This window comes from Falco biarmicus, chromosome 3 (genome assembly GCF_023638135.1).
Source record: "Falco biarmicus isolate bFalBia1 chromosome 3, bFalBia1.pri, whole genome shotgun sequence".
In the NCBI taxonomy this organism is placed as follows: Eukaryota; Metazoa; Chordata; class Aves; order Falconiformes; family Falconidae; genus Falco; species Falco biarmicus.
The window spans coordinates 69,647,883-69,669,726 of record NC_079290.1 but is presented as its reverse complement, the minus strand read 5'-3'; the positions used below and the strand labels follow the sequence as shown (position 1 = coordinate 69,669,726).

At 35.0% G+C, this 21,844-nt stretch overlaps 1 protein-coding gene across 8 annotated transcripts in view; it reads right to left on the bottom strand.

Annotated features, from left to right (window-relative positions):
- The window catches only part of ZNF236 (zinc finger protein 236), a 93,071-nt gene that overhangs the window by 63,684 nt on the left and 7,543 nt on the right, over positions 1 to 21,844 (bottom strand). For all 8 annotated transcript variants that reach the window (XR_008820668.1, XM_056331026.1, XM_056331029.1 and 5 more), the window contains exons 2-7: positions 16,582 to 16,724; positions 15,125 to 15,289; positions 10,261 to 10,439; positions 6,960 to 7,084; positions 3,452 to 3,624; positions 923 to 1,069 (exon numbers count right to left, since the gene is read on the bottom strand). Coding sequence is in view for 7 of the 8 variants with exons in the window: in XM_056331026.1 (XP_056187001.1) it covers positions 923 to 1,069; positions 3,452 to 3,624; positions 6,960 to 7,084; positions 10,261 to 10,439; positions 15,125 to 15,289; positions 16,582 to 16,724 (932 nt within the window). In the remaining variant the exon portion in view is untranslated. The remainder of the gene's footprint in view (positions 1 to 922; positions 1,070 to 3,451; positions 3,625 to 6,959; positions 7,085 to 10,260; positions 10,440 to 15,124; positions 15,290 to 16,581; positions 16,725 to 21,844) is intronic.

The following is a 21,844-nucleotide window of genomic DNA, read 5'->3' as shown; positions in this document are numbered from 1 at the left end:
GAAGAGACAAACAGCATCTGCCACAAAAAAAAAAAATATCAAATATAAAAAAAAATTCAAAATGGTTCTCCAAACACTACTAGACACTTGTTTTCAACAAGATATAGCTGCACAATGGAGTTAAGACTTTAAATTTTAACCCTCCTCTTCAAAGTCTGGTGTTACTTGTCATTCATTGAACATTAAAGCATGAAAGTTGGAAGTTATGCAAAACAGAGCAGAATAAAGGTAGAAAAGGTAGTTCTATCCAAAGACCCAAAAAAAGTACTACAATATATCAAATATGCACTGGTTCAAAAAAATAAAAATAAAAATCTTAGGAATCCAGAAGCACTTTCTGAACTTTAGCTCCTTCTTGTACCTTGGTAAAGAAAGAAAAATATTTAGTGCTTCCAATACAGCTAACATTTTTCCCTTATCATCTGTCATATAAGAAGCTAACAGTTAAAATCAGTTGTAAGAAATACTCAGAAGAAGAATAATCCACTATGTGCTTATAGGGACTAGAATTACATGAACAATTTCTGAAAATTAGTTGAAATCAATATATCTAATATGAATAGTTCTAAACTTCATTGTTCCTGTAAAACTTCTCGATTATTTTTATGTTATCTGGAGAGGAAACCTTTCCTACCCACACAATCTGTCAGCACTTTAACTATAGTTTACTTAGTTGTAGAATTCAATTGTATTTTCAACCAAACCCTCAAATTCTAAACCCTTTTTTGCATATACTTGGCCAATTTACATACTGCCAATATGTAATCATGCAAATCAATTCCAGAAATTGCACAAAATGTAAAATTACAAGAGACAGCTACAGGTCTTTTAGTTCTAACCTATCTGAAGAATTACTGGAATGAAGATCTACACCCAATTAAACTCTTAAAAGCATTTTCACAATATACTGAGCAAAGCTTACCGCTGTAACATGAGACACATCTGCTGAAGAGCTCGCAGAATTCTGTGGACCAGCCATGTGCATCTTGCTGATATGTGTATTTAAACTACCCAGGCTTTTGAAGACGCAGCTACATTCTGTACAGTTGTATGTAGGGCCATTCTTCACCTTCAGTAAAACAAAAGTAACTAAGTAAATTTTGCCTACATCTACCAAATACTATGTTTTTCTTTATTTATCCACATAACAAATACACTATGGGATTATGGGAAGTAAAATAGTGTATTTTTCCTTTTTAGGAAATATTTACTGATACCCAGTTATGGATCTATCTGGTGTCTCTTGGATATCAAGTCAACTGTCATCTACATGCGTGACTGTCATCTCCTATTACCACTCCTCAATATCAGGAAGCACCAGAATGCAAAACAAATGTCATCTGTCAAATGAGGCCTCAGACTTTTCCCTCCTTATACTTTCCTACTGTTACATGCTTAGAAAGAAAACCAAAATGCAACTTTGTCAATTAAGATGTGTCTGAAGATGTTAACATCATACATAATACAAACAGAAATGTGGAAACACAAAGAGAAAAAATGTAGATAGTTTATCTTCAAATTTTGGCTCTTCTGTTTACTTTTGCAAATTTCCAAGAAAAAAAAAATCCACTTTTCAGGTCAAAGAAGAATGAAGGCAAGACAGACTGGGCCATAGGGACTCCATGAAAAAAACCAAAACCAAACCACCAAAAAAACCCAACATGGTGAAGGGCAGGGATGTTTAATATATAGTTTGTACTTAATTTAAACATGCAGGATGAGAAAGTGATCAGCAGCAATTTGCTTGGGTGCTTCAGGCCAAGGGGTTGAGGTAATTAAAGCAGAACAACCCTCACTTCCCCGGCTTCCTCTGCCTATCCCACAGAAGTAAGATCCAGGGCAGTACTTTCAATATATAGGGAACAACAGTGTCTTCAAAAGGAAACATGCTGCATTGCTTGCAATATAGCATGGACTTTTTTATTTTCTGACATTAACTTAAACTGGTACCGAGACTTTCAGAAGAGGCACTAACTAATAAAACACTGGTACAACTAAACGGTGAATAGGAAGTGAGAATCAAGCTGGTTCATTATCACCTGTAATGTTATTTTGTGACTGTCTCAGGCTAAAATAAAGAAAACAGAGTTCTGCATGCACTCTTGGAGGAAACACAGTGACAGCAAGAAAGAAAAAAAATATCTATAAAGGATCCAAAGCAGTAACTAAAATATAGGTTCAGGATCATGAAACACTGCAAAGGATGTAATTAAGAGACAACATTTCAAGTCCCTTATCACACACCTACCTTCCCCCTGCCCGCCCCCCCCCCCCAGCTTCTCACGAAAAAAAGAGTAACATGAGAAAAAAGTGGAAAATATTTTTGGCTTGATCCCCAACAATCTTGTAGTATTGAAAAAAAATCAGTGTAAATTATGAAATTCATGTTGGTGCATTTTTTTACGTAGCAAAAGCTATCACATATAGGGACCTGTGAACAGTGAGGAAGACTAGTCACAAAGTTATATAAAATGTAAACATATGATATATAATTATGCATAACACAAACCACTAAAACACATTAATATGCTAAGACACATCCTAAAAGTAAAAAACTAACATGCTAAAAGGGTCCTTAGTAAAAAAAAGAATCCAATAAATAAGATCTATCGTTGAACACAAAATGGAAAACAAGAAAGCAAATCTCAGAGTTAGGGGAAAGAGTGAAAGCAGAGATGATATTCTGCATGCAGGAAAAAAAAAAAAAGAGAAAAAAGCTGCCTCTGTCACTTCATACTTTCCAAATCAAAACTAGGTCTCTTTCTACTGGCATTTCCAACCACAAATCACTAGAGTCAGCAAGGAATTGCTGAACAAAGTTGCACAGCCAATGTTGCTCAAAGGATCATATTACATTAGCATAGCAGTACCTTTCAAATCTTAAAATTGTCTGTCACAAAGAAGAAAAAATCAGCATGAAGAGGTCAGAGACAACAATGTTTTTTTATCTCATTTTGTAATTTTTTTCTACCTATAACTGAAAAACCTCTGAAAAAGGGAGCAATATATATACTTCAAAGACAATTTGCAAGTATGCTCTATGATGGAGCTTGTGGGTTGCTGTCTGGCCTTGAAATTTTTCACCATTTTCTGCTTTGCTGCTTTTGGCTTACTTTCATCTGATTCTAGCCCTCATTCTCCCAAGACTGACATAGGTACATTTTTATACACCTGAAATCACTAAACATTTGTTAATCTATCAATGTTCTGAAATGACAATGGTAAATGAAGGTTTTGCTAATTATCCTAAGTACACATTTATTCAGATTAAGCTATTTTAGAAAAGCCCACAGGTAAAACCAATAAACTGAAACCTATACTACAGCAGTAAACCTACACTGGCTACAGAAAGCACCAGAGAACATAGGAATAGCAAACAGGACAATTTAAATACTGAAAATGAAATAAGCAGTATATTAGCACCAACCACTTTATGAATAATTGTATTTACCTCTGAATGAACTCTCTGTATGTGTGACTGAAGATTGCCTTTCTGAGAAAAGGCTGCAGGACAAAAGGCACAAGCATGGGGTTTTTCACCAGTGTGCTTGATCATGTGGGTCTGCAATGCCCCCTTCTGGTTAAAGGCTTTTCCACATTCACTGCATTTGAAAGGTCTTTCACCTGAAAGGAAAGAGGAGGAAGAGGTGGGATAAGGGGCTTTACATAAGCATTAACAGTTTCCTGTATTTCCATGAAAAATTGTATCAGCTAAAATAAAATATTGCATATAGAGATCTGTACATACACACACACAAACATACGTTATTCGGTGTTTTGACAATGACATTGTTTACCTTGACCATCTTGGCATCTACTCTGATGAAGCTTAGCGAAAAACTTTTACAACCTAGTTGATGATTATCAGTTAAAAGGGGTAAAATAAATGAAACCTGTATGAAACAACTATCTAGAACAGCTTCCCTCAACTCGTGGTTTGCCAGATCAAATTGTTACTCAAAACCACTGGAGGAAAAGAAAAAAGGGAAAACAAAACGAAAACTACACATGCCATTCTTTCACACCAAATCCCATAAAATGCATATATACCTGCACAGAAACAAACAGGGGACCAGAGGGTGGAATGGACAGTAATAAATAACTAACAGTTAAAAATTTAACCTTTTATTTAGTCTAAAATCAAAAAGTCTCACAGCAACACTTCAAAAATGGCCAATGGTTCCCACTCCCCAATAAATATTAAGAGCCATTCATTCTTTACAACCACCTACTGAAAATACGCAATAAAATAACGTTTCTATTATATGAGATATTGTACAGCCCTGCTCAGAAAACAATTTAAGTAGAATGTTCATATTACTACTGAATGTTAAAGAAAAACTAGGCAATAATGTTACAGGAATGCTCTGTCACTATTTCCTGATTCTGGTGTTCTCAGTACTGTGAATACTTAACAGTTATTTGTACAGTAATGAATTAAGCATGAAAAACTCCCCAGAAATTCTAAGTGACAAAACATAATAGAACTGCATACACATATTACAAAGCTATTTACTTTAAACACACAGATACTAAGAACGAAGTTCAGTTTCTTATAACCATGTGTCTTAAATGACTACTGGAAATCTCCACTGTGAACTCGGTATTAATCTTTTTTTTTTTTTTCTTTTCATGAAATAATTCAGCTGTGACAACTCCAGGACCTCGAAAACATTTAACACTTTGCCTCTGCACCTTTCTATAGCAAAAACACAATGAGAATGCTGTACATTGTGTGCTCCACCAGTATTAATGCGTGCTAAATACTATGCACACTAAAGCAGTTTTCATCAGTGTTTTTATATAACTTCTAATTATATAGCTGTAATTACATCTAGTTTAGAATGATTAGTTCTTAATTAAATTCACTTTAAAATGAAAGCAGCTATTTTCAGAAATAGATTACAAGCATGTAACTCACATAGTATGAACTCTGAAGGAATGTATATTTTCTATTCTGCTACTTCTGGATTTTGAAGATCCTTTAAGGTCTGCAGGTCTTAACTGTATGTTTTTTAATGAAGATTAAAATACAGAACACTGACTCAGATCATCTTGGAATAAAATGATAAAATTCCTATTGGGTTTTCATAGGTAAAAAGTTTAGCTTCCACCAATAGCTGCTGGTGGACACATACAAGTATAGCTTCAGGTTAAGTTTGCCTATTTAAGTAAAACTCATTATAAAAACTGTATCTTATAGTGTGGAAACATGGAATTTCTGTGTTTCTCAAGTATAACAATAAAATACAGATTTGGGAGGGGAAATGGGGAGTTCATTACTTAGTTATTAATATGGGAGTTGCAAACCCTGAGACTGAAAATTTTTTCCCAAAGCATGTAAGTGCTAGAAACTAATAGCTATGAACAAAAGAAGTATTGCAATTAAGACACTAATGTAATGCAGTACAAGTAGCACAGACATGCTCTTTTAACAATTAAAGACTTAAGCATTCTAAATTCTTTAAAGAAGAGTTCTTTTTTTCTACATGTTTTACAGTACCTCAAGCAATTGGATGCCAGACAGATTGTCTGCAGATTCAGAGTCATAATACACTTCACAGATCAAATGACTATTTGCTAGCTACTTGGAACTTAAGATGACCTACCATCATGTGCAGATTGGGACTACATTTTCCATCTCTGGTCTCCCCACAGCAAATGTCTTTTTATTCTTAAAAAGAACTATAAATGTTCTTGATCTTTTTAAAGCTTAAAAAAAAAGTCCTCAACCAACTATAGTCTTGTTTCATTCTGACCAGAATAAGCTAAAATAATGTATCAAGTAGAGAATAGACGCGAAGTTAATTTTCAATTACTTTCTTTGGATATTACTTTGAGGAAAAATTCAGAGCAGGTACAAGGGTGACATCTTGTGTTACTATTCTCTAACTAGATCTATAAAAGTTAAAAAGTTTCCCAAGAAAGTCATGCAATGGAATTTAGATTTCTGTCTTGGTAAACAAGGTCATTCTTGTAAACAGCAACTCATCCTATCACTGTCTGAACAGACTGCTAATACAAACAACATTACATGCTTACATAATTGACTAGTTCAATTAGCTATAAACTAGTCAATTATGTAAGCAATTTACTCACAGGATGGAAAATACATACATATTGCACATCACTGGAGCACCTTCAACGAAGGTTTCATTTAAAGCCAAACTCCTGCTATATTATGTATAGCTGGTTAAAACCTAAAAACTGTTCTTATAGTCCCCTGTGCACTTCAAAAACTTGCATATTATTTTATGCTTGGCATTTTTCAGTTATTTCAATTGCTTAAGGGTTAAACATGCACATATTTATTTACAGTAATTTAGCAAAAAACATTTACTATTCAATTCTGGCCAGTCACATGCACTTCTCCAAGTATCAAAATTGCAATCTAAGTTCATCACCTCCCAAGTTCACTTTGGATATCCCAGAAATGGCAGTTACAGTAAGTACAGAAAATATATGGCAGTAACTTTAAATAAATAAATCTAAAACCAAAAGCCACTATGTTAGTGGCATTGTTCATTCTCATATACATCTATGCTTTTGGGGATTTTAAATTTTAGAACCTATTCTCTGGAGTATGTAAGATCTTAATTTGGAGCAGCTGACTGGCCCTTTTCTAATGATTCTGATTTTAGGCCCTGCTGAAACTTTAAGTACCAAAACTGGTATTCTGTAACAAATGAAACCTATGAAGTACTCCAAAGAAAAAAAAAAAAAAAAAAAAGGTAACTGTTTCTAATGAGATACCTCTGGAAATTTAAAAAGCATACAGGTTTCCTAAGCAAAGGAATTACATACAGGTTGTTTTAAATCAGCAGGTAACAGCATCTAATAAGCCAAATGTATTAATGCTATTTCAAGTCCCAACAGGGCAAAAAATATTTAGCATTTGACAGGTTAACTGAATTTTGTAAAACAGATGCAAACTAAAATAGCTACTTCCACAGCCTTACCTGTGTGTATTCTAACATGTCGTGTTAACTGACTCGGTTTCTGGAACGTCTTTCCACAGTGAGGACAGGAATAGGTAAACCCACTTCTGTCAATGTTTCTATTATAAGATCTCGTATTCGATACCCTGTCATTTAAAAAAAATATTAGTAATTTAAATAAAATAATCTTAATATTAAACATTACTTTGAAGAAGCTTATTTTACCTCATAATTTTTAACAGTGTAAATCTGATAACAATATATAGTATCAGCTGCAACAGTAAAAAAGCAAACAATTTTAATGATACTGAAAGAACAATGAAAACAGCACCTTTCTAAGTACCTACAAGCACCAATAATTGTAGTTATTTCTGTAATAAAATCAATACATCTTAGAGGTTCTCTAAAGACATTTTCACTATGAATTCTTCCAGAACTATACAGTGACTTCACAGATATTATTTTGGTGGGGACGTTCAACTCTGTGCATCTCCATTTCTTTTGCTTGAACATAGCAAGACTTTAATTCTTAACTTGAGTATGAAGATCTCATTAACTAGAGTACCAATGCAGTTGCTGAAGTCTAACATGAATAGGTTAAGAATGTAATGCCTCAAATATTCACCACTGCCCCTCAAATACAAACCACACTCTCCACAGAGACACAGTTAACAGTTGATACAAATTCCCAAAATTCATTTCTTTACAAAGCAGATTAATTAGTTTAAATGACTGCTGAAGAACATCAATAGCAATGTGGAAAATCAACAACTGATTTTATGTTGGAAAAAAAGGAAAAACAAAACCCTAGATCTTACAGGCCATCACAACTCAGCTAAACAAGCGGAAACCAGAAGGCAGTGGACAAACCAATACAGTATATAGAGTACTCCACATTTTCCACAGTGCCCCAGTATCTACACTTATACAGTAATCCAACTTGTCAGTACTGCTTAAAGCTAACTGAAATTACACAAAGGTAAGTACCTGGTATTTTTTCTGATCTGAAAGAATTAGCTAACGTGCAGCAGATGTGCAAAACACCACCACCACCTTTGAAACACAAGTTGGTGTACCAATGTAAAAGATATGCATGAACTGTTACTTCCCTGCTAACACAGGAAATCATTAAACTTCTGCTCAAATGCTGTGCTTTCTACTCTAAGAGAACATAGATATTCAGTATATTTAAAGAAAAGCACATTTCCCTTCCAATTACTTCAAACAAGTATTACATGCATTTTTAAACTCTTTTTATGATCTTGCAGAGTGAGCACAGAATGCGGGTAATATATTTTACTTCCACATATTAATTTTATCTACAAAAACTTACTGAAGTACTCAGAGTAAAGCTGACTGAAGATTGAAGAGGAGGAGAAATAACATGTGACAGATGTTACAACCTCTTCTTTCCATCTCAGGGCAGATCTAGACCAGCCTGATTGTCAGAATACACTCTTTGATAAGCAATGTCTGTTTCAACTACAGCTGCAGCACTTTACTAAAGGAAATAATATTCAATTTGGAGGAAATTGTAGGGACAACCCTTAAAGATCTGATCACCTTTAAAGAATTTCATCATTTAGGGTCGTAATGACCATTTGCTTTTTAGCAAAAGGCAGATACTAAATTTGAATTAGAACTTCGGAATAGTTTTCCATTCAAATGATTCAGAGACCAAACAAATACCTTTTTGGGAAGGGGGAGTGCAACCACTCTATGAAAAAAACCTAAGGGAGCAAGGCTCTTTATATTTTTAAATCCTAAAAATATTGTGAAGCTGAAAAGCAGGAATGAAACTGACTTATGTCTTTGAACTTTAAATATACTGTACAGTCAAACAAATTAGATCAAACTAACTTTTAATAATCCATCAATTCATCTTTTCCTGTTTAACAGTATGAGAAGAATATGTTAAATAACAAAAAAAAACAAAATCAGAATTTCCTTGTTTTTCCTTTCAAAATCATTTCTATTGAAATACAGAAGTTCTGAGCTACATTAGCTTTGTGATGAAATGGAGGGGAAACACAATTCATTAACCTGGCTCACATACGTGGGTTATATTGGTACTGCTGGTGAAAGGACAGTAAACACCATTATGGACAGCAGTTTATCAAATTCAAATGCAACATGTTTCTACATCTGAACTGATAAATAAGGCGAATCTCACATAAGGAAGCTATGAATCCAGAAATAATCCACATTTAGGAAAATAAACAAATCATCATGGAGCACTTATATTTCATTTATGTCAAAATGTAGCATGCACAATACTCTCTCAAAATCACAGCCATCAGACTGCATTCACTCCTCTAATCTTTATTGATTCATTCTAACTTACACGAGATGTCTGTAAAAAGAATGCTTTTGTGTGTAATGTAATGCACTTATATAACCCAATACAAACATAACTTTATACTTCAAACCCTCAATTTTCAGCTTGCAAATGGAAATCACAACTACAGTTCTTTAAACCTTATGGAACACAACTAGTAAGATCTTACAACCTCTATCATCTGCTAATGAAAATAATTGGAAATCGCCAATACTTCTCATTTTTAAAAATGTATTTTCTTGTCTTTTTTGTAAAAACAGAGTGAAGATTGAAAGAGAAATAATCTATCAAAACTTCAGGCTTTCTTAAGGTATAAACTTCATCAGGAGAAGTAAGTTTTCTTTCTTATAACTTAAAGGAATTTTCACCCTCCTAAAACTGAAGCTAAACTAGAGAGCTGAAATAAAGGACAAAACAAACATTCACCGAAAATAAGAACAGCATTTATTAAGCCTCTTCTTCCCTTTATTTTGTGCTTTTTCAGATTTACAAGAAAGTCATAGCAGGTTGTGATGAGGACCACTTGCAAAAGATGATTAAACTTCAAGGAACAACTTATGTCTTTGCAGAAGGTAAGCATCAGGACTTTTGCAATTACAATAAATGCCATGTAAAATTAGTGTACGTTTGCTTCAATGTACTGCCATTAGCCTTTAAAATCGTGAATGAACACACTTCAAAAATCACTTTGTATCAAGAAAACTTAACCTGTATTTACAAATAGCTAGTAGATGGAACTATGGATTAGTATGGGTGCCTAAATACAAAAACAGAAGGAAGGGGGAAAAAAAAGCCTCCAAAAATAACCACCTAGTTTAACAAGGTTTTAAAAACCTAATGCCATTTCATAACAGCATACCAGAGAAAAGAAATTATCTGCATAGATCATGATAGTTTGCTGACTGGAAATACTACTCCTGCCTTCCCCAGCTATCACCATAAAAGTAACATCTGCTCATTTTGTCACAATCCCACAATTGTCACCTTATTTTATAGTGAGTTTTCATATGCTCCTTTAGCTGTGAGGAAGTTTCAAATTCCTTTTTGCAAGACTTGCAGCTGTGGATCCTACTGCCTGCCAGTTCTTGACGATGTTCTTCCATGTGTATGGACAGCTGACTCTGTAAAGTAAATTCATCTCCACACTCTGAACAGATAAGATTCTGAAAGAAATAATAGAGACTGATTTTTCAAAAGATTCCCAAGCAGCAATACACACGCACAAGCTTTGCTCAAGTAGATGAACGTATCCTTCTATGGACATTGGCAGCTGCAAGCAAGCAGCAGCAAAAGTACACAAGCAAAAAAGTTTATGAGCCCCATAATATAAATCATGAACAGTAATCACTGCAAGCTTATGGCAATATTTATATTTTAAGAAACTCCACTGAAAATTAGTTCTGAAATAGTTCATATGGTAGCAGAAACAAGCAGTTCAGTACCATCATCACCACTTTGTACTTTCTTGGTATGCTAGTTCAAGACACACACAGAAACCTACACCAGTGTCATTACACTATGGTCTACATAAACTTTATAAAAAATACTTTCTAACCAAAACCATCTTAACTGTAGACTCAAGAGATTTTACACTTTTACTGGTTAAAGTGATTCAGACTGTCACTTTTTAACATTGATCCCCCCAGAGTTACTACTGACTTTAACATAGCTTCACAAAAAAGACAACAGAAATAAATAGGGACTCATACTGTTTTTGACAGATACCTCTTCAACCAATTAATGTTACAGCAGTGTTAAACACCACTTTCCAGTTATATGAGTATTCCACGTTATTTAGAATGGAGATTATACGTGTAATGTTTCATGCAAAAGCACTGCCATTTCTCTAAAATACAGAAGAATCAAAGTCAAATACTGTTTCAATGAAAACTAAAAGATCTGCCTTTATTTGACTTCCTTTTGCTTTTCAAAGCCATTTATTTCTCAATGTATTTTTATTTTACAAAATCTAAGCAGAGTGTTAAGATTACATGTCTAAAAATATTCACCATCTCTTTGGCAACACATCTTGTTACATATTCCTTACTGGTATGCCTAAGAAACTTCAGACAGTTTTTGTCTCAGTTCATTTTTCAGTAATAGTGATTATCACTGCAAATGGAACTGTTTTTTATCCTCCTCCCTTTTCTCTTCTTGAATTATCAACAGGAGAAAAAAAAACAACCCAGTGTGCATTTAAAAACAGATACTGACAAGAATGTTTTAATCAAGAGAAACAAAGATATGCCGTACTATTTTTAAAATGCTATGACAATAAATTTGCGCCCTAAGCCTGAAAAAAAACCCCAAAATTCTGTGGTATCACCAGATGACGTTTCATGGAATCATAGAATGGTTTGGGTTGGAAGGGAACTTAAACATCACTGAATTCCAACCCCCTGCCATGGGCAGGGACACCTTCCACTAGATCAGGTTGCTCAAAGCGCCATCCAGCCTGGCCCGGAACACTTCCAGGGATGGGGCATCCACAGCTTCTCTGGGCAACCTGTTCCAGTGTCTCACCAACCTCACAGTAAAGAATTTCTTCCTAATACCTAACCTAAATCTACCCTCTTCCAGTTTAAAGCCATTACCCCTTGTCCTATAACTACACAAGAAGTTAACTTAAAAATCTGAAGTCCTTTAATGAAATTAAATGAAATTTAATGAAATTAATGACCTCAAAAATTACTTGTTTAATCTAACCTAGAGATCATTATTACTGGACTCAAGTTACAGTGTAGGACAATAAATAAATACTACTTTCTTCTCCAGGACCTACACTCAAATCTGAAAAAAAATCCTTCTTATTGAAAAATACTGTTCTTATGCAAGTTTGGTTTATGATGATTCTTTCATACAAATGGGGGAGAATTATCTGAAGAGAATCTTACAGTGCACATACTATACCAAGCTCATGGACCCTCTCAGAATTGAGAGGTTTTCAATTGCTTCCCAGCATCTTTCAGACACACATATCTATAACATTAAGTTACTATTGCACGTATCATATTAAGCAACTTACACACACACAAAAAAATAACAGCCTAAGAAATATTTGAGACAACACAATTCCACGTATTTTTATTCGTTACTGTGGAATTTGCTGTAGGAAAGCAAGGTAATGGTAAACCAGAACTGTACAGAGCAATCTATCACGTCAAATAGCCTCTCTGGAATAGGCAGTACCAGATTTATTTCATTTGTCCCTCAAGCAAACAAAAAAATGCACATTGCTAACCTCAGTGTGGTTAAACCCACCTTCTAACATTAAACAAAAGGGGCTGATCATACATTGTTAGATAATACTTAAAATTCCCAAACTCAGAAATAATTTTATAACACTTTATGCATATGCATTTAATTCTGCCTGTATTAACTATCTTTGTCTTATCAGATGCAATATCTGAAGGTACCCTTTAATACTCATGATATTCACCTGTTTAGTGTCACTGAATCTACCTGAAAAAAAGATTTTCATTTGCACTTTTTCAGACCATTGCTCCCCAATCATAAGTCAGGACAAATCAAATACAGCAAACACTCTTCACAAAAAAGAAAAAAAAAAAAAAACCCAAAAAAACCCACACACCAAAAAAACCCCAACACCTACCGCAACCCCCGCCCCCCCCCCCCGGATTTTATAACAAGAGAATTTTCACTTCATATCCACCAAGCATCAGTTTTAACTTTTTCAACACACTAAAGTTTTCCTAAAGCCCAAGAAAACCTCATGGTCATGGAGAAAGACAACATATTAGCAGTTTTAATGTAATAAATCAGAATTTTTCAGGTTTTAATTTAGCATTCCGGTCTCACCAGGTCAAAAAGTAGCCATGGGTACCACTGTCCACTTCCACTGAAGAAATGGACAAAACCAAGAATCATCTATAAGGTTGGGCATATTTATACAAGGTATGCTCTTTATGGCTTCTTAGAAGAAAGCTACCTGAAAGTGAGGAATTTCAAATATTTTTTCCTGTTACCTAGTTCATCACACATAAATCACCACAGAATGTGAAGAGAAAAGTTAGGTCTCTTGCAAGTTTGATTTCAATAGCCTAGGAAATTGCTTCTATCTGGAACCTCTAACAGGAGCAACTGATTATGAAAATCTGCATTTCAACAGACAGACATGCTCTCCCAAATGTAATTGGAGAGCTCAAGAAGCTAATCACACTAGTTTCTTATTATTGCCCTTCTGCACTCAGCTGTAGATAAAGCTGGCTGATGCAGCACAAAGCAAGGCTAAAGTTACTCAAACTTCAGCTTCGTACAGCAAGCTCCTCAATCGCTATGTTCTCGTATGTGTCTTTGCTGTTTGCAAATTTTCAACCCTTTGAACAACAAAAGCAGGAATAGCAAACAGGACAGAGAATGCACTCCACTGGTAACTTCTTACCCTGCACATTACGAAAAATTCCTGAATGACAGCTACTGCCATCGTCAAGACCCTCTGCGTCACGTTCAAATTCCAGCTCTCCTACAGTCCCTCTGCATAACTACTGGGAAAGTCATTCCTGCAATTCTCTGTGAATTGTTATGTTCATCTCTGTTTTATCACTGAATTACAGGGCATTATAAGAATATATTCATTAGCAATTGAAAGGTGTTCATATTTTTATAAACAATTTTCAAGCTGCAGACTGAATTTTAAATTGGAAGGCATCACACAACCTATTCTTCTGACATCTGCACCAAGCATCAATATCAGAGCTGCTGAAGTGGATAAAAAGTCACTTTGTGATAGAAATGAATACTAAAAATCACTCTTAGGCATCTTTCTTGATGCTCAGCTTCCTTACTCCGATGTTTTTAGTAATTCATAAATCAAGTTTCCTCAATAAATAGCCATTACGCGATGTACCACTATAGATATATCAACATGCAAGAGAATTGTATTCAGGTCCTCTCATCACTTAGATGTGTATGTGGTAATATGTGAAGTGATAGCAAGATTACAGAAGAACATTCTTAGACAACATTCTCTACAGATGGCATTCTCTGCCTGGTTTAGGGGAAAATGCAGACAGGCCTATCACTCCAAAGCTACTGGTCAAAACTGCTGCAAGCTGTCTGCAGTTGGCATGGAGAAACATACAGTTGTTATGTGTATGATTAGAAGTCTGGCAATAAAAGTGCATACTTGACTCAGCTCCAGTTCTCCAACAAACTGCAATTTTAAAAAAGGCTTTACATGGGGAAGAGATAATTACATGAATGAAAACTTGGTATTTTGGGCTGTACAATCAACTCTGGCAACAGCAGTAATGCAGTTAATGACTATAAAGTGTGCAAAATACTACTATGCATTGTTTCTAAGAATTTAACCCACGCCTTATAAAAATGGAAAATTAAACTGTGAGAGGGAAAGGAATAAAGAGTCTTCTCAAGTGAACTACCACTCAAAAAAAGGGGTGGGAGCTCTAGATAAGGGAACAGCTTCATGATGCAAGAAAGAAGATGGCAAGAATGCTTCACTATGACATCTATCATCAAAAATGATCACCCAAACTATTACGTGTCGGCTTATCAATCTACCTGAAGTCACAGAAATTGCTCAAAATAAAAGTATATGTAAATAACTGATCAGTTAATGTTCGCGTATGATCTGGTTATCTATTAAACATGCACAGATTCTCTTTGTTAGTAAAGACAGGATAAGAACATTTGCTTATATTAATTTCTGCTGCTATTATTAAAACAGACTCGCCACTAGAAATTTTATATTTCTTCTGAATGAGACCATTTATTCAGTCCTCCAATTTAAAGCATATAGGGAAGGGATGGAGCATAGCCATTATGACATGTCTTCTCAAAATTTAAATTATGAGGTTCAATGAATTACCTCTTCCTTCTCATGTAGCATTATATGAGCTTTCAGACTGGCTACTCTGGAGAATTTCTTGTTGCACACAGGACACGTAGGATCTTCACCATTGTGAGTACATTTATGAAGTGTCAAGTTGAATTCAACATTAAATGACATTGGACACTGGTCACATCGGTGAGGCTGTTAAAACCACAAAAATAAAGACAAAACTCAATCTCCCCTTAAATACATATACCCTAGGTGACACATATGACCATACAAATAAAAATGTTTGAAATAAAAATGAGCAACTCAACTACCTACATATGATAATGATCCTTAGTAATACTAGTCTTGGTTATTTTCTCTTCTATGCATCTCACTACTGAAAATGTCTACGTAGCATTTCAAAACCATTGGTGAAAGAAGGCAGGGGAACTAAAGCAAGCAGACCCAAAACAGACTGTCTGAGGAGATGGAAGTTAGCAGAAGAGAAGAATGAGCAAGAGACTGGAATAAATTTTCTTACTTCAACAGAGACTGTGATTGAGATTCCCTTAAGCAAAATTAATAATTGAACCAGCAAAGCAAACAGCTTAGTTTATGCTAGGATTGGCTGCTCTTCAAGTGGTAACCGCACCATCAGTTTTCATTCTTTAAGAGCACCTTCACTTTTAGATATAATGGTTCCTCCACAAGTGTGCAATAGAATGGTTTTAACAGTATCAACCTCCATTTTTTATATCTCAACTTTACTTAAGTAGTTAATAGTATACATGAATTACCATCCCAAAGTCCTACATTTTGTACCTACAATCTGTACCTACAGCTACCTCAAACAGTAATAAAATTATTTTTCACACACGTGTAAAGGAGTTTTAGCTTTGTGAAACAAAAAGCAATGAACAGAAATAAAATACTTCAGAATACAGATGAAACCTGTGGCAAAAACTGCGTTTAAAGTCAGCCTAGTCTCAATCACATATCTCTGTTTTTCTCATTCTTTCCCAAATTTTATTTGTAAGCGGCTAGAGTAGTGATATTAATCTACTGGCTAATACATATCTACTAGATTAGGTTGCTCAACATTATAGAAAACAGCTATAAGAGTCCAGCAGGCTCTAGTTATTCAATACAACCATTATTTTCTTTTTATTGTTAATGTGTAGTATCAGTTTGAACATTAAAGAAATCTCATCTACCTGAATATTTTAAAAATGAAAGAAAATGGCTAAAATTAGAAACTACTGAACTGGAAACAACAATCTAAATAAATGGCATCAAAGTAAGGTCCTGTCTCAAAGGAAACATAAGGAAGCATGAAAGAGAAACTTCATAGAACTCTGATGTCCCCAAATAGTAATTACTAGTGATGTGAGTAAAAAAAAAAAAAAAAAAAAAAAATTTCTGTCTTGTGTTACTTTTACTTGTCAGTATAGAAAAGATCAATATGCACTAGTATTTTCTAAGTTTACACCTACTACAATTCATACCTTGTCATTTTGCTCATGATCCCTCATATGGCGCTGGAACTGGGTCTCTTTTGGAAAGGACAGCAAACAGATCTCACACTTATGGAAGTTAGGTACCTGGTAGGGAAAATTACTGTTCTCTGTATTTGGTGTCAGAACATCATCTACAAAACAAGCATCAAAACATTTGTAAGAAGTCACATTGTAATTTATTATAAAACCCAGAAACTATTCAAACTCGTGTAAGATTTTGTCTTATACAGGATTCATGGGATCTTGAAGATATGGGGCATAAACATTACTGCTTCCATTGGCACAAGATCAACAGCATACTTCCATCTCTCCAACTGCCAGTCACTAAGGAGATAAATATCACCTTTTCCTAGTAATATGAAATACATTATTTCTGTGCTTCATAAACACCCATCAAGTTTGCAACAAAATAAAATATTGCAAAATACACTAGGTATAAGACAGACACTGCTGGGGTTACTTTTAATATTACATTACACATTTCTAAAAAGACCTTTATCACACAACACAGTCAACAGTTCTGTCTACATTGGTTTTCTGTCCCCTCTGTCCTGTTTTGTCCCCCTGTCCATCCCCCCCACACCTCTTTTTAAGAAAAATTTAGGCATCTTTTCTTTTTTCTGCTTCTGGCAATGTAACCCCCTTACTGGTTACCTTTGCAGTTGTAAAACCAACACTAATGTTGCAAATAGCTGACAGAGATGCAATAAACTGCAAGCCAAAGTGTGTACACATGAATTCAACAGAGGAAAATTTTTTTTTTAAATAGACCCACTCTATGCCCATACAGTTTTCTTCTTTTGAACTCCTACAGTCACACAACTTCTGATACACAATTTGCAAGCTTCTATATCCTCTGTCTCAAATCGCTGAAGTCAGTCCTATAAATATTCAGGATATATGGAAAATATTAATTCAAGTAAGTTAAACACATCTTACACTTGAAAAGATACTGTATTACTAAGGAAATTATCCTTTTGTAAGAAAACCTTTAAGAACAGCAATTGGCAGCAGGGGTTAAAATATGTAAGATCATTCAAAGCAGTATTAATAAAACGAAAATAAAAATCTATTTACTCATGCTGCAGATAAAAGACAATAAAGAGAAAAAAATCCACAGAATTCAGTTTCAAACACTGTCACAACTCAAAGTGCGTCAAAACAACAGAATGCAACAGGATGCAAAAAAGGGAATGTTGATTTTATTATCTAGACACACAAGGGCTGATGTTTCCCTTTAAGAAAGTCTATACTTCTTACCACGTATGTAAGAATTCAGCATAGGAAGTAACAACACAACTAGAAGTTTACAGCATCCTGTTTACATTTCCTGTGAGGAAACCGAAGATTACAATGCATATAGTACTTCTGCTCAGTACTTTACCCATCTCAACATACTGTCTCACTCAACACACCACTTACAGAGGAAACAAAACAAACAACAAAGAAAACCAGACACACAAAAGAAACAACCAACACCTTTCGTCCTGACCACCTTTTTTTCCTGCTAAAACTCTCATAAACAAATTCTAAAAGCTTGTACTTGAGAAAGCTCTAGAAAACATTTCAGTACATGATAATCTGAGTGAGAAATCACAACCAAAACAACGTCCTGGGAACTTACGCTTCCCACCTCTGGACTAAGTCACACAATTAACTTCTGCTTTGCAAAGTTTAGCTACATATCTTTCTGTTAGAGAGAAATACTTTACGTAAGTATCACAAATCTTTTAACATGTATAAAACCTACTGCATCCTTTAAAGGGCTCTCGGTTATAAGTTCACAGTATATGCAGACAGTACCAATAACATCCCTGAAATGGTCACATTTCTTCAAAAGCCGAAAAGCACAGCTTTAATTACAAAGTCACTGTCCTTTAAGCAACCTTGTGATAAATATACCCGAGTAGAATAAAGGGCACAAAATCAATTTCTGTAAATACTGGCATGACAAGAAACGGTGAACAAAAACCTACTCCAATACTTGGACCATATGAAAATGTAATGCAAGCAGCTTTCCTTTCCCCTAGAAAAAGTGGTAATTGTTCAACCCCAGGAAGGCCTGACCTCTCGCTTTAAAATGGCAACTGAAAATTTATACAATCCATGACTTCAGAAAGGCCTTTAAGCCCTCTCCATGAACCGAAGAGATTACTATCTTTAAACACTCACTCTTGAGATCAAAGGCACTGGACAACATACAAAAACAATGCTTAAGTGGTTGAAGTAGCAAAAGTGTAAGGTGCTAACTTCTCTACAATGTGAAACACAGAAAAAGCAACATGCTCACTGGCATCTGAATAATACTACCAAAGGACTTACTCGTAGGTCAATAACGTTTCTATATATAATGTTTATTAAATGTGTATCATGCCAGTATCAACCACAATACTGATTAATTGACAAGCTATGAATTTTCCTCTGGAATTCAAAAAGGAGTTTAACTGTATTTTAATGAACAATTAAAAATCTTGGTAATGTTCCAATAGAATTTGATGACTGCAAGTGTATGAAATCATACCACCTGATGCAAAAACATACCAGAAGAAGATACTTCAGTTTTTGCTTTACAAATAAGGAAATGATCACCAGTAAAACAAACAGAAAGGGGTAACAACAGCATAACCTTAAAATACTTCATAGGTAAACACAGAAAATCAGCCACAGCTTTGGGAAATGAATGGTTGAGCACATCACACCCTGTGTTGAAGTATCACGAACTTCTCCAAACTAGTTCATGGGTGACCATAAACCCTGCACTGCCTGCAAGCATTTTCACCTTCCTCAAGGCCCTCAGACCCCAAGGAAGAAGAAATAGAAAGCACACATTTAGAAAATTCATTGCTTATGTCTGTAACATTGTAAGACTTACTCATTCAAAGAAAATCTAACTCTTTCCAAAGCCAAATCTTACGCTTTTTTGGTACTATATTTCATATTGCTAAAGAGCAAAGGAAAGACATTTCAGAACCAAAACTGGACTCTACAATAAGCAACTGGACTGTAAACTCCAGCTTGACTTGGCAGAGGATGCTTACTGCAGAAATCCTTAAAGGATAAGGCATAGCAAATAAATTTTTATCAGATTCCAGAATTCTTCAAAGGCTCAACTACTGGAAGATCAGGCTGAAGACTTGAAGACTGCTCTAAGTAGTTACAGCCAGCATGAATAGAAAGACAGTCTAGTTTGGATTTAAAAGAACTCTGAAAGTTCAGTTATTTCACTCAAAGTGCAGGACTGAGATCTAACGGAGATTAAAATAAAAATATTCATTAACGCTATGTCTGAAGTAGCTTAAGGGAAACATGAGGCTATAACAACCTTTTTTCACTTGTACTCTCACTTTGGTCCTCACAAAATACTTTGGTCCTCAATTACCAGCCAAATACTGGGTATTGCTGAGAGTTGCACAGCTTCCTTTCATAGAAGATGCAGGAAGTGACTTTTTATTTTATTCTTCCAGTAACAGGGAGAGTATTCAGATTAATATCCCTACTGAAACCAAGCAATTGGATAACAGCAAGGACTAAACTGTTATGTTGTGTTTAGAACTGGAAAAGACAGAAAAACAGGAAAGACACTGTCAATTAAAAAAGTAACAAGCAAGTGAGCTGTATTTTGACTTTTCAGGCAGGCATCACAGGCTTATAAAGTATGACTTGGGTCTGTCTTAGTTTCAATGTAAAAATGAAGTAACAGTTTGACAAGAGTTTTTTTTAGAAGAATTAATAACCAGATGAAGACATTATTTACACTGATACCTCTACATCATAGTAAGTCAAAGTAATAACCTACATTACCATATTTCAGGGAAATCAGCACTAAAACTCAGTTATGCAATCTTCTTTCCTCATATCAGAGAAAAAATGCTTTTAGATGCATCAGCTTGGATCACGGAACAAGCCAAACACTACAAAATACTGAACCTATCTGAAAGGCTAATATTGTTGAACACCCAAAAGCATGCAGATGATGCTAATTCAAGGAATTGGCAGTTGGGTGTGAATCCTGTACTTTTAAATGCTCTGAGGAATTTGTTGATTTTAAAACAACAACAACAAAAACAAAAAAAAAACCAAACAAAAAAACCCCCCACCACAACCCTAAACACTCCCTGTGTAAAAAGGCAAATAAAATAAAATTATTGATATGTGACATAGCATTTGATGGTCACAATTCATCATGTATCAGATTAGCAACCCTATCATAAATATCTAGTCGTGTCTATGCTCTCAGAAAAATATAAATATTAGGTACACAGATTAAACAGTCTACTTATTGTCAGATACACTGTCCAGATGGAAACACAAGTCTGCTGTTAACGAACTAAAGAATGCTATTCAAGTCAACAACAGAGAAATAAAAGTGTGATTTTTTTGTTAGAGAAGACATTAATTGGTTAAGCATATAATGTCAACACAATCACATGAAAAAACGGTGCTCTTACTAGAAAGAAGCTACTTCTTGATGACCATAAACATAGATTAAACACAAAATTAGTCTTAAAGTAAAAAATCCCCTGAAAAATAAGGGATTTGTTCAGGTCTGCATACTACAACAAATGATAAACCTCACTAACAGCTGCAAAGTTTAAAACACTGCCATTAATTAATATTAACCGCATGGAAACAATGCAACAGCTACTGTCATTTTTTTTCAACTTGCATGTTTGTCTAATTGCAACATAAATCAACCCTATTCCATCACAGCTTGAGACAGTCAAGTATCAATACAATTAAACTAAACAGGGAACACTTAGCTCATTATGCAATGTCAAACATGCATTTGTCTGTATTCTTAGTTTGTCCAAAGTGCCCCAAAACACCAGAATCAGATTTGCAAAGTACCCACAATAATAAACTTTCAGTTTAACAATGGACTTATTTAAATACTCTTAATGTTACAAAGTTATTTTCAAATTAATTGTCCCTCACAGAGCAGCAGCAATCCAGCTTCGGGTCAACTCAGATTTCTGAAAACTTGACCTCGGGAGTTGAGTCAGCGAGCAGGTGCTCTCTGCTGTAAGCCACTGCTGACAACTCAATGTAGAAGGAGGAAGACTGAATTAGAGCGCTCCCAACCATTCCTTCCTTATGTAAGCAGCACGGTGCCTCATGGCAGCCTGTAGTCCTCTCTGCAAGGCGCAGATGGGCTCATTCAGCTGTAAATGCAGCACAGCCTTATTAGATCTCTAATAGCCTGCTCACATCCAACCGAGAGGACACTGCGAATACAACACTCAAGCTTGCG